This window comes from Puma concolor, chromosome B2 (genome assembly GCF_028749965.1).
Source record: "Puma concolor isolate L17-30 chromosome B2, mPumCon1.1.hap2, whole genome shotgun sequence".
Taxonomy (NCBI): Eukaryota; Metazoa; Chordata; class Mammalia; order Carnivora; family Felidae; genus Puma; species Puma concolor.
The window spans coordinates 25,884,097-25,897,972 of NC_141671.1; the positions used below are offsets into that span (position 1 = coordinate 25,884,097).

A 13,876-nucleotide genomic window follows, 5' to 3' on the forward strand; every position below is an offset into this window, starting at 1 on the left:
CTGTGCTGTCACGTCAGAACCTGGAGCCTGCTTCAGATTCTGTCTCCTTCCCTCTCTGCCCTCCCCTCCCCCTTTCAAAAATAAACGTTCAAAGATTTAAAAAAAATAAATAAATAAGGATGGAAATTCTGACACATGCCATAATATGAACTTTGAGACATTATGTAACATGTTATGGCCATGGGGGTTCTGATACCTGCAGTATCCTCACTGGCCCATTTGAGTTTCTTGGGCAAAAATTTTCTTTCAACATAAATCTACTACATCAATTTCCTGCATAGAAGGAAAGAGAAATACAGTTCAGCTGTTATCATCTGACTTTCAGAAATCTTTGGTGAGTCAACGTTTCCTTATTTTTTCCTGAGAGGTTGACTGGGCTTTATCAGAGATCATGAGAGTTAAAAATAGTTGTCTGTACAATTTTTAATACATTATCCCGGGGCGCCTGGGTGGCGCAGTCGGTTAAGCGTCCGACTTCAACCAGGTCACGATCTTGCGGTCTGTGAGTTCGAGCCCCGCGTCGGGCTCTGGACTGATGGCTCAGAGCCTGGAGCCTGTTTCCGATTCTGTGTCTCCCTCTCTCTCTGCCCCTCCCCCGTTCATGCTCTGTCTCTCTCTGTCCCAAAAATAAATAAACTTTGAAAAAAAAAATTAAAAAAAAAATACATTATCCCACTGATAAATCAGCAAAAATGGTAGCACTGTGAAAAATGGTAGATTTAAGTTATTGGTTACAATTTATTTTTAAGTGTACACTTGAGAACTAGTCCTTTATGTATAACACTATTGTGCAGTTTTGATTAAAGAGTAACTTTGTGCCAGGCACCTTATGATGCATTATTTTAATCCTCACATCAACCTTATTGGCCTATTTATAAAATGAGGAAACTGAGATTAAGAGAGGTTAGGAAGCTGGCCCTGAGTACATAGCTAGAGTACAGAGGAGAATTTAAGCCTGCTTGGTTTCAGAACCTGTATTTGGATTGTTATGTGTTGTGGAATCCACTGTAACAGCATTAGGCCTTCAATGATTTCTTTGTAACCAGATGCTTCTTTGGGGGTGCCTGGCTAGCTCAGTGGGTAGAGCCTGAGACTCTTGGTCCCTTGATCTAGGAGTCAGGAGTTCAAGATCCAGGTTGGATTACTTTAAAAATAATAATACAAAAAGTAAAAATAAAATATAAAAACACTTTCAGATGCTTCTAAGATCTTGAACATATAAATACCTAGTGTTTTGTTTTGCTTTGTTTCACTTCAGTCCTTTTCAGTGAAATTGCACTTTAACCCTAGCTGATTGCAATGGGTAAAACCATCAGTATTTCACTTCTTACTCCTCCTAAAAAATTAAAACCCAATGGGCCAAATAAAGTAAATTTAAAAATTAAACCATGATTTTGTATTAAATTCAGTTTTGGCGGTTAGTAGATATTTTTTATCCTACAACAGATGTGACAAAAAGAATTGATCTCATTGACATGGTTACCCTTGTATCGAGAGAAATTAGAATTAATATCATCTACTTTTGCACATTGTGGCAAGGAAATTTTTACCATTCATAAAGTCAGCTTGAGCTTGTTTTCCACTGTAGTGTCACAGCCCACTTTTTTTTTTCATGTTTATTCATTTTTGAGAGAGAGAGAGAGAGAGCATAAACAGGGGAGGGGCAGAGAGTGAGACACAGAATCCGAAGCAGGCTCCAGGCTCTGAGCTGTCAGCACAGAGTGCGACACAGGGCTGGAACTGGCAGACCGTGAGATCATGACCTGAGTCAAAGTCGGATGCTCAACTGACTGAGCCACCCAGGTGCCCCGTCACAGCCCACTTCTGATGGAAAACACTTTTATCTGAAATTGGCTAAGCCATTTATCTTAGTAAACACCTAGTTTTATTTATATTATTATTAAAAAAAAACTTTTAGAAGTAGTGCACATTAAAATGTACATCAAAATACTATTTAAACCATTTTCTGAGAAAGAAAGAACTATTCCTGAAGACCTAATTTCATTTTATGGAGCCGAAACAAATACTGAAACCACAGCAACAAGTGGAAAATATACTGATATCACAAAGCTGTGAGAGCTGGAGGTGTTATTTACCAGTAGTAACCTTAGGGTCTGAATATCTTTTTTGGAACAAAGGTATGGATAGGCTTCTCTCTCATCTTGTAGTCTGTGTCATCTCACTTAATTGATTTTCTACCCAATTGATTTTCTTGTATTGAAACTCCTTAGATACAAATTTGGCTCTTTTCAGCCCAGTTTTGACAGAGTGGGGGCTGGAGGAAGGACTTCTGAATCATGTTTGAAGGCCAGCAATGCTGCAGGCTCTCAAGGCAGCAAGTTTTCATCCTGAGAGACAAATAGCGCTGTCCAGAAGCTTCCCCTTTATACCATCACTTCCTCTTGCCTGCTAATAGCGGGAGGGTGAAAAGGAGAGTTCATACAGGAAATGTCAACCTTCATGGAGAAGCCCAAACAGTTTCGTTTACAAACACATCATTTCAATTACTTATATTTGAGGTACAAAATTTTATTTTTAGAAGGCCATTAAAAATACATTCCATTTTTGCCTCTTAAAACATTGATCATTCAATCTCTTGGGAATTTAGAGAATTTAAATACTGTTAGAGGACAGAGGTACAAGGGATACATTTAGAAAAGCAATGATCCACCTCCACCCCCACCCCCACCCCAGCAAAGCCTGGGACTCTTTCCCCGTTCAATTTTCCTTTTGGTCTATGTGATCGAATGCTATGTGGCAACTAATAGTGAGCCTGGATATCTGTGGATAAGGGGCTGAGGTTCATTACTTTATGGCACTGCTCTTCTCAACCGGGGGCGGTTTTGCACTTCCAGGGAACATGTATGTGGCAGTGTCTTGTCACAACTGAAGATAGAGTAGGGGAGAACAGCACTATTGGCTTCTAGCAGGTAGAGGGCACTTTCAAACATCCAAATCCTCCAATGCACAGGGCAGCCCCCACAAGAAAGAATTACCTGGCCCAAGATCCCAATAGTGCAGAAGTTGAGAAATCCTGTTTTACAGTCCCACCTCAGGGGTGTGTGTGTGTATGTATATCATTTAGGGCCAGAGGGGATTTAGAACCAGAACCACAATACTGTTATCAATCACCAGTTCCTAGAATCTGTTCTGACAGCCGGAGTCACCATGCTGCATCCTTCTCTCCCTCCTGGAAGGGCTAAGCACAATGACATACCCTCTCTGTTTATCAAAGTGCAGACAGTGATACTGGATGGCCTGGCTGGCTTCAGTCTTCTGGTCTTCTGGTTCCTTCACTCATTCCTGAGTTTCAGGAGGACTTTGAATGATGCTAGCTAAAGGCACAGTGACCAAGCTTTGAAGCAGTCCTTTTTTGACATCACAGTTCACACACACACACAAAAAGAAGAAATTTCTACAGAATCCTGGGGTAAACTGAGGAAGCTGCTCAACAGTGATCAGCCCCAAAGCTCCAGTCAGAGCATACATGCTCCCTCTTCAGGGCAGAGGTTGGGAAAATACATAAGGTATCAGAATGCTAGGAAAGAACTTAAAAACTTAGTCAAAAATTTTTTTAGTTAACCACAATTAATAGCAATTCCTTGCAACAAATGGAAAATTCTGATATTTTTGTTCTCTATTTTTTTTTTCTCCTTACTCCTTAAAATCCATTCAGCTAATTTATGGAGTGGTGATTGCATGTTATTTTTAAAGCCTGTAGTGACTGATACAACATTTGATACTGAAGTTAACAGACCTTATAGCTTTGGAATGAACTGTAGTTTTAATAAAAAAAAAAAAAAACTATTTGAAGAGAACTCGCAATTTCACTGTACTCTGGTTATAATTGGAGCCTACATGGAGAAGAGAGCATAAGGTAAGAAAGTTGACTTAGTTTACATTTCTCTGAATTTGCTTTTCCTTCTCAAACAAAACTCCAGGAAATGAAATGAATAGCATCACTGAAGGTTATGGAATATACTGAAAGAAAATTATCTTCCTCAAATACCTCTCCTCTCCCTTTCAAAACCCAATTAGGCTTTTTTTTGGGGGGGGGGGGGGCTTGACCATTAATAGGTCTTCCTGGTTAGTGGGTTGTTTGCTGTAGATTTCTTTCCCATGCTCCAGCTATGGGATGCAGGAGAATTTTATGCAGACATAGAACCTCTATCAGGAAGGAAAGAATTCTGAACATTCTGAGGCAGCACATTTTCACTGTGTTACTAAGTGAGATTACCTTATGCTGCCAAAGCCTTTTCTGGAATTAGCTCTGGCTGATGTGTATCAAATAATTCAGAAGGTCTATTCTTGAACACTGGTAGAGTGCATAGGCCAGCTTTCCTACTGTGGCTCCCTTACTGCCTTCTCTCATCAGCCACTTTTGGAGCATCTGGTAAACCTTTTCTTTTAGTCCATCTCGCTCATAGTCATGGTCAATTTCATCAATCTGAGATTCAGTGAAGCCCAGCTTACGTGCACAGTTTTTCCATTGCCTTCCCAGATTTTCCCTGACTGGGTCCAGATGTTTATCAGTCAGACTAGTGATATTATCTGCCAAACAGAAAAGAGAAGAAGACATAAAGCTTTAACCCATTTGGAACATTCTAGCTTCAAAAACCTGTAGAAAGAGTCCCAGGAGACAGTAAAAAAAAAAGATAACTTCTAAATTATATAGTTATTGACTCATTGGGTGATGCTTTCTATGTCTGGAAGCCTATTTGGAGTGTTGATATGAATACAATAGAGAACCCCTTCCTCATAGCACATGCAACACTGAGCCACAGCTGATGGCTTTGGGAATGAAACCCCTGCTTGGCTACTAGGCTATAATATACAACTTTAGCCAGCGACCATATTAATATCAGACCTTCCTGATGTAACGAGGGAAAACACCACTTTTGTTCCTTTTGGCATTTTCCACTTACATTTGGCCAGAATTAAGGTCATTCAACTCCTAAGCCCCTGCACCCAACAGTTAACTTTTCTCTTATTAAGGAGACAGACCATCAAGTGTGAATTCGTTCAATTACAGTGACTTCCCTGGTCTTTTAAGGAATGAGGGATCTACTTTTCAAGGTCTATTTTGGGACTCATTTCTCCTCTACCCTAAGTCTGTCTTCTCTTCTACGGCCACAACCTCTCTTTCTACTCATTCTTTCTCCTTGTCCTTCATAAAAATAACAAAAGGAGGCTAAAATATAAAATAACCACCACACACATTTTCCTTGATCCACACCCTACCTCAAAAAGCTGAACATAAGGGAAAAGACATCTCATTTTTTTACCCCTCAACTCCCGTTCTTTCCTCAGCTTCCCACAATGCAGCTTCTGTCATCATCCCTGGACATCAGCAGTCCAAAACCTCCCAAGATATTTGTCAAATTTTGTCAATACCTCTCTGGGAGAGGGATCCTGGGTTTCATCAGATTCTCAAAGGTACCTCTGTCAGCCCAAAAGTTAGGAACCTCCTATTATTAGAGCACAGCCATACCTGTTTGTGTACATATTATCTGTGGCTGCTATTGTACTACAGTGTCACTTGAGTAGTTGCAAAAGAGACCTCAGGACCAGTGAAGCCTAAAATATTTACTATCTATCCCTTGATAGAAAAGTTTTGCCAATCCTAGAGTTAATCATTAAGCTAGGTTCTTAAATCCCATTGTTTTAGCCCTGTGACTCCTTTTCCCAGGTTGTGTTTTGGGATTAATATTATGAGCCTGCATAGTGGAAAGCTGTAAGAGAAAGCCCTATTATTTTTATTACAGAGGTGCTATTGAAGGCATAGTCTTCTTTCTTTTACAGAATCCCTCTTGATGAAGACCTGAAGGAGCTATCTCTCCTAGGTCTGAGTAGTAATATTGATGATGATGTATTTAACACTTGACCTAACTATGTGCCAGGCAGTGTTCTAAGCTATTTATCCATATTGACTCATTTAATTTTCATAACAAATCCATGAGTTAGATATTGTAATCATCCCCATATTAAATATAAATAAATCACAAAGGAATTATATGGAAATTACAGAGAAAACATGGGGCAATTTTCAGAGAGAATAATCAGAGAAATTTCCGGATTCCATTAGATCCTTCTAAACAAGGAAGAAAGTTCAAGGTTGCTAGGCAATGGATCCTTAAGGGCATCTTACCAAAGATATCTTGGTACTTAGAAGCTGGCTCTTCTTTCAAGTTCACATGTGTGCTTTCCAGTAGTGCTGAATTCAATCCCCCAATCTCCATATAATTATGGTCTCCAACCTGAATGCCAGCGCTGTTGTATATGTTACATTTTATAGACTCATCTGAATAGAGAGGAATATACAGGTAAGTATATCTAGATTGAAAGCAAGAGAGGGGCACCTGAGTGGTTGGTTGGTTAAGTGTCCGACTTCAGCTCTGATTGTGATCTCACAGTTCATGAGTTCGAGCCCTGCATTGGGCTCTCTACAGTCAGAGCCCACTTCAGATCCTCTGCCCCACCCCTCTCTCTGCCCCTCCCCTACTCAGGTGCACGCGCTCTCTCTCTCTCTCTCCTTCTCTCAAAAATAAATAAACATTAAAAAAAAAACAAGCAAGAGAAATAGATACAATATGGTAAGAGCGCAGGGCTTTACTCCAGATGTGTAAGTTATTTATCCTATGCCACTCTTTGAAATTTTCTTCTTTAAAATGTAGCTGAACCAACCTCACATCCATCAGAATGGCTACTATTAACAAAAACAAAAAATAGAAAATAACAAGTGTTTGTAAGGATGTGGATGAACTGGAACCCTGGTGTACTGCTGGTGGGAATATAAAATCGTGTAGCCACTGTGGTAAACAGTATGGAGGTTCTTCAAAAATTAAAAACAGAATTACTCTATGATCCAGCAATTTCACTTCTGGGAGTATACCCAAAGGAATCGAAAGCAGGGCCTCAAAGAGATGTTTGCACACTCATGTTTATAGCAGCCACTCAAGTGTCTGTCAACAGATGAACAAATAAACAAAATGTGTTATATACAGACAATGGAATATTATTCAGCCTTAAAAAGGAAGGAAGTTCTGTCACAGGTTACAACATGGATGAACCTTTAGGACATTGTGCTAAGTGAAGTAAGGCAGTCACAAAAGGACAAATACTGTATGATTCAATTTATATGAAGTACCTAGAGTGGTTAAGTTCATAGAGAAAGAAAGTAGAATGGTGGGTGCCAGAGGCTGGGTGGGAGGGAATGGGGAGTTAGTGCCTGATAAGTACAGAGTTTCAGTTTGGGAAGATGAAAAGAGTTGTGGAGATAAATGGTGGTGATGGTAGCCCAACACTATGGTTTTCACCACAAATGGTTGTCTTTGGCCTATATAAGAAATAAAAATATCTAAGACTTCTTACCTTCAGAAAACAGCAAGCAAGAAAAAGAACACAAGCAGTGACCTTCACTTCCATCAGGGATTAGGATAATGGGACCACTGTGATGAATGTTAGAGCAGAAGATGCCTACCAGTTATCAGGACCTGTAACCTAACACCTGTGGGCAGGTGCAATGAATTCTCCCCAGACTGAGGTCAAGTGGTCTGATGGAGACTATTCCATGGCTACAAACTGCATTTGGCAACTGAAGACTGCAAACAACTCACCCTTGTTACCTGGTAGTCTACAACAGAGCTAATGGCTGCTTTATTTTCAGAAATTTTAATTGTTTAGATTGTAACTGAAAAAACTGTTTACCTCTTGATGGCAAAGAGCTGAATGGGATGGTGGGTGTGTTTCCCAGTAGGTTGGTCTCAGGCACCGGAGTTTTATGCACACTTGGCATATGGCTTGGATTTGGTCCATACCAAACTCTTGGACTTGGTGTTCCCAGATCCAACGGTCTTGCTCCCAAACCATACAGATTGTACAATCCATTGTTCCAGTATAGTACTTGAGGTTGGCTGGTTAGCCCTGTTGGTTGGTGTACTGCATTACCATGACCGGTTGCACTGGAATAAGGAATGCCTTTTACTCCTGGGTTCTGAACATTCTCATAGGGTTTCTGCTGTGCAAACGGGTCATGGGAGACCCTTCGTCTCCTTTCCTCCTCTCTATTATAAACCATATTCTGTCTGAGTGGCTTTGTCTGCCTGTCCATGCGGCTGCCATAAAGATGGTAGTTGGCTTCCTCCTGGAGTTTACTCTGCAAGCTGAGCTCATTCTCCTCCTGCTGGTACTCTACGGAGGGAGCAAACCAGGATTCCTCCACAGGGCCCATCCCAAGTCCTTGTGAACTGTGCAGAGAACTGGGCTGTTCTGGGGCTGAGAACAAAAGATCAACATTGGAAAGAGTTTCATAAAGCAGTAAGAAGTAAAATAAAACCTGAGCACCATCATAAATATGTACCTCAGAAAACTTTGAGAACAAATCAAAAAGCATTTACTTGATGGTCCTCTTCCTACAAGTTATATAGGTAATAAAATGAAGCCACTGCCTGGTGGGGAGAGAGCACTAGAGAAATTTTAACAAGCAACAGAAATATGAGTGTCACAGGAATGACCAAGGAAGAAAGGGACTTGTATTGCAACAGAGAAGGTGGGTGTCTCCTTGGTATGAGGCAGGGCTGGACAAAAGGAATAGTAACGGCTTGGTGCTAAGCACTTTCCATGGATTCTTTTATTCTTTAAAAGCCCTGTAAGAATAGGAGCAATTATTATCATGATTTGATGGATGAAGTTTACAAGAGGTTAACTTGCCCCAGAATAGATAGCAATTAAGTGGTTTCAATATCCTATTGTCTGTTTTCCCTTTTGTTATAATGGAAAAAAGTACCCTCCTTGAATCTGAGACCAACCTCTCTGCTTTTCTCTGAATCCATCATCCCTGACCTTCTCAAGGACTATGCTTCCACATATGTCCTCTCTTTGTCCTGATGTCACTTTCTCCCTATCAGATATATGTTCAAGATGCTTTATGATTTTGGTGAACACAAGGTTGCTTACTATTTCAAATATATGTATTTTCCCTCCCAAATATATTATAAATTCCCTTATGGCAGGGGTTAAATATTATAGTGTCTTCTGTTTTTTATTACGGTCATGAATAGTTACTTTAGAAAATAGAGTGAATGAATGAATGAATGACTGAATAAAGTACTTTCAATCATAGTATGTTACCTGAATTTGACCTGCTTGGAGGTATTGCTATACAGTCAATCTGGAGAGAATGCATTCTCTTCACAAATGAATTTTGGTCTGGATACTCTTTCTATAATTAAGAGCGTAAATGCACACTTTAGTAAACAGTAGAAAATAGTTCCAGAAAATTATTATAAGAAAAATGAGTCTTTTCAAAAGGTAGAAATTTCATATAGCTCTTACAAGGAATAAATATTTTTTAAAAATAAGCTTTTTTCCCAAATAGCCATAAAATCTTAAAAAAAAAGAAGAACAAATTTGGAAGGTTCACACGTCCTGATTTCAAAACTCACTACAAGACTACAGGAATCAAAACAATGTGGTATTCGAGACACCTGGGTGGCTCAGTCGGTTAAGCATCCAACTTCAGCTCAGGTCATGATCCCACTGTCCGTGGGTTCAAGCCCCGCATTGGGCTCTGTGCTAACAGCCCAGAGCCTGGTACCTGCTTCAGATTGTGTCTCCCTCTCTCTCTCTGCCCCTCCCCTGCTCACGCTGTCTCTCTCTCAAAAATAAACATTAAAAAATTTTTTTAATAAAAAAAATGTGCTATTAGCCTAAGGATAAGCATAGACCAATGGAATATAACAGAGAGCCCAGAAATAAACCCTTGTATGAGCAATTGATTTTCACAAAGGGTGCTAAGACCATTCAATGGGGGAACACTGGATATTGACTCTCTTAATTTATCTTTATCTTAAAACCTCCTTATGCCTGCCTATTTTCTTTACTGTAGTCTTGCCTTCATGATTATAGTATGTTGCTGTAAGACTTATGCTAGCAGCTTATTTCCTGAGGGTGTGTATGTAGGGAAGGTCTTTGTTTCCCTTGGTTACTTGTTGGTAACAATCCTTGTCATAGCCCAGACACCAAATTCATTGCTTCAGGTTGAAGTGGATGCTGCTCCTTTGCTTAGCACAAGATTATCAGGGGGAGGAGCCAACTTTTGAAACTGCAACAACCTGGTTCCCAAGTAAAGATCTCATCGTTGATGTCCCAGGTGACCGTGCTTTTTCTTCGGTACGTTGACACAAGGCTTGCTCCTCCACTACTTTTTCAGCATTATGTTTAGGGGTAGTGTTTTGTTTTGTTTTGTTTTGTTTTGTTTTTTCTGTTGTATGTCTTAGCAAATTTAATTCTGTTGGCTTTCTATCTTTCAAGAATTCCTCAGAACGACTGATCCACCTGTGTGGTACTTTCCATTCTATTCCAGTGATGCTGTGTTTTTGTTTTCATATTGCTATATATAATTTCTCTCATTTCATTAGTTTCGATGGAGGAATGGGTCCAGTATGCCAACTTGATGATATCTGTATAAAATTGCTAATTTTGTTTCATGTGATTACTAAGCTAGCCTACTTCAAATCTTAGTAACAAGTTATATTGCTTTGGATTTCAAGATTGATAATATATATGCTTTGATAGGTTAATGTTTTGAGCATTACCTACCTTTAAACTTGTCACATCCTCTTCTACATTTTCTTCTAATTGATCTACATAAAAAGGCCTAAATTTTTCTTCAATACCTATATAAAGAAATAATACTATAAATTTCTTAAGTATTTTCTAAAGTAATAACCATATGCGAAATAACCGCTTGAGCTAACGCCAACCCTAAAGTAAAATTTGAGTATTAGTAATCTATTATCTTTCAATTACTTATCTTAATCTGTGGACAAAGCAGTAAAATAAAAATTTAAATGCCAAATCTCTGACTTACCCAAAGAGACTAGCAAGACTAATAACTAGGTGGAAGAAGAAGGAACAGGGTAACACGAGAAACCAAGGGCTATTGGGGTGCCTGGGTGGCTCAGTTGGTGGAGCGTCTGACTTCAGCTCAGGTCATGATCTCCCAGTTTGTGAGTTTGAGCCCCGCATCAGGCTCTGTACTAACAGCACAGAACCTGGAGCCTGCTTTTGATTCTGTGTCTCCCTCTCTCTCTGTCCCTCCCCTTCTCATGCTCTGTCGCTCCCATCTCAAAAATAAATAAACATTAAAAAAAATTTTTTTTAAATAAACAACAAAAAAAAAAAGAAACCAAGGGCTATTGTCTAATAGCATGTTTCTCTCACTGCAGCACAAAGCCCTATCTAGTATAAATTAATCTCCAAGTGAACAAGGATGGGTGGACTCCTTGTTTCTGTCTCCCTGGTATCAGAATTCTAGGATGGGGCACCTGGGTGGCTCAGTCAGTTAAGCATTCGATGCATGATTTCAGCTCAGGTCACGATCTCATGGTTCATGGATCTGAGCCCCACATCAGGCTCCATACTGACGGCATGGAACCTGCTTGAGATTCTCTCTCCCTCTGTCTCTGCCTCTCCCCTGCTGACATTCTCTCAAAATAAATACACTTAAAAAAATTATTATAGGATAGAATACTCAGAATAGTGATTTGATATAAAAAGCTAAAGGCTGTCAGCCTTAAAAGAAAAAGGCAACTTTCACTTCCAGGAAGATGGAGTAGGCATACTTTTCCTGATTTCTCCCTCTAAGCACAAGAACCCCTAGATATCACATATAAAACAAACATAAAAAGAGTCTGAAAGAAGGAAAGACAAAGGCTGACAAACTAGGGACTTTGGGATCTGAGGAAAGACATGACAATGTGCTCATTTAGGATTTCTTTTTGCCTCTTAGATCCCAGACTTGGGCTTAAAGAAGCTGGCAACCCAATGGGAAAAAAAAAAAATCCTAATTAAATAAAGCCTGATCCTTTGAGCCAAAGGACTAAGCAAAGAGCATCCTAGAAAGACAAAAGACCTTTAGTCAATAACCACTCTCCAGGCAAACATCACAGAAAATACTGTAGCTCCATTCCCAACCTCACCAGCAAAGGCCAGGTAGGTAGCTGAGACTTCCAACCTCATGAGACAGTAACAGGGTATACCAACACCCCTACTGGGGTGATGTCAGAGCAGGCCAAAAAGGAAGCCAGGACTTTCCTTCTTGCCAGATGGTAATGAGCACTCCACTCAGTGGTGTCAATGGACTACCAGGGCAGACTGGACTTGCACCCTTACTTTGTAGTTGTAAGGTGCCCCTATTCATTCCAATGGAGAAGTGTCAGAAAAGGGCTAGTGGGAGTCAGAACTTTCACTTCCATTGCAGTGTCCATGGAGACCAGGTGGACTCCATTGGAACTTCCACCCTCACCAGTAAAAAGAAGCCCCACCCCCCACCCCAGGTGTCAACAGGGCTCAATAGAAAACCTGGACTTCCCTCTACCTGTCACAAAAAGGTAACAGTCATCCTTCCACTGCCAAAGCCATGTCAGAAAAGGCTAGCTGAAACGGAAGGCTTAAGGAAGATCCAGAATCTCATAACATTGTAAGAAAATGTATAAGTTTCAATAGAAAAATGACTCATCACACTAAGAACCAGGAATATCTCAAACTGAAGGAAGAAACATAATCAATAGATGCCAACACGAAGATATTAGAGATATTAGAATTACCTGCTTAAAGATTTTTAAACAGCCATGATAAAAATGCTTCAATAAGCAATTACAAACAAGCTTAAAACAAATGAAAAAACAGCCTCAACAAAGAAAGAGAAGATATAAAATAAATTTCAATGAAATTTTTGAACTGAAAAATATAATAAACCAAAATGGGTAAATTCAACAGCAGAATAAAAGGGACAGAGGAAAGTCAGTGAACTGAAAGACCAGAATGATAGAAATATACTAATCTGACCAAGAGGGAGAAAATAAACTGAGAAAAAAGTGTACAAAACCTCAGTGACAAGTGGAACTCTAACAAAAGTTCTAGTATTTCTATTAACAGAATCTCAGAAAGAAAGGAAAAAGAGAGCATGGCTGAAAAAAGTACTCTAGGAGATAATGGCTGAAAGCCTCTCCAATTTGGCAAGGGACATATGACCTAACAGATTCAAAAATCAAAACAAAACTCAAACAGAATAAACCCAGAGAAATTCATACCAAAATGAATAATAATTAAACCTCTGAAAGATAAAGAAAAAATCATGAAAGCAGTCAGAAAATACCTTACCTGTAAGTTAAAAAAAGAAAAAAAAGAAAAGAAAGGAAAAAGGATTTCTTAACTGAAACCATAGAGGCCAGAAGAAGTGGCACAGTATTTATTAGGTCCTGAAAGAGAAGAATTGTCCACCTAGAATCCTACACCCAGCAAAAATATCCTTCAGAAATGAAGGGAAGATCAAGACATTCTCAAATGAAGAAAAACTGCAGTAATTTGTCCCTAGCAGACACACTCTAAAAGAATGGCTAAAGAAACTTCCTAAACAAGAAGGAAATGATAAAAAAAAAAAAAAAAAAAAAAAAAGATACTTGGTATATCAGGAAGAAAGAACACATATGGTATAACTAAAAAATAAGTAGGCGTTCTTTTTCCCAGTTTCAGCCGGTTCATGGCAGGGAACTTCCCCAAATCCTTAAGATCTTCTGGGCAGTAAGAATTGTATGTTAATGAGATGGCTTCAGGCTGGAGGCATGGGGAGGAGAAGATAGATAGCTTCAGGATGGGAGCTGGTCACCAGAAAGACCTAGCTATGACTACAGGCTTGGAGCTTTCATTACAGCTCCCTGACCTACAGTGAGCAGACAGAGACTGGAGATTGAGCCCACCAGTGATTTAATCAATAATGCCCACCTAATTAAGCCTCCATGAAAACCTGTTAACAACAAGGTTTGGAGAGCTTCCAGGTTAGTGAATACATTGAGTGGGTACATTTTTGGGAAAG

General features: G+C 39.6%; 1 protein-coding gene across 5 annotated transcripts in view; it reads right to left on the minus strand.

Moving 5' to 3' along the window:
• Nucleotides 1-2,508: 2,508 nt before the first annotated feature.
• RIPK1 (receptor interacting serine/threonine kinase 1) overlaps nucleotides 2,509-13,876 on the minus strand; it is a 42,090-nt gene continuing 30,722 nt past the window's right edge. For all 5 annotated transcript variants that reach the window (XM_025917060.2, XM_086706416.1, XM_086706414.1 and 2 more), the window contains 5 exons: nucleotides 10,600-10,676; nucleotides 9,130-9,220; nucleotides 7,708-8,274; nucleotides 6,149-6,301; nucleotides 2,509-4,551 (listed from right to left, as the gene is read on the minus strand). In XM_025917060.2, coding sequence (XP_025772845.1) covers nucleotides 4,265-4,551; nucleotides 6,149-6,301; nucleotides 7,708-8,274; nucleotides 9,130-9,220; nucleotides 10,600-10,676 — 1,175 coding nt within the window. In that variant the 3' untranslated portion in view covers nucleotides 2,509-4,264. The remainder of the gene's footprint in view (nucleotides 4,552-6,148; nucleotides 6,302-7,707; nucleotides 8,275-9,129; nucleotides 9,221-10,599; nucleotides 10,677-13,876) is intronic.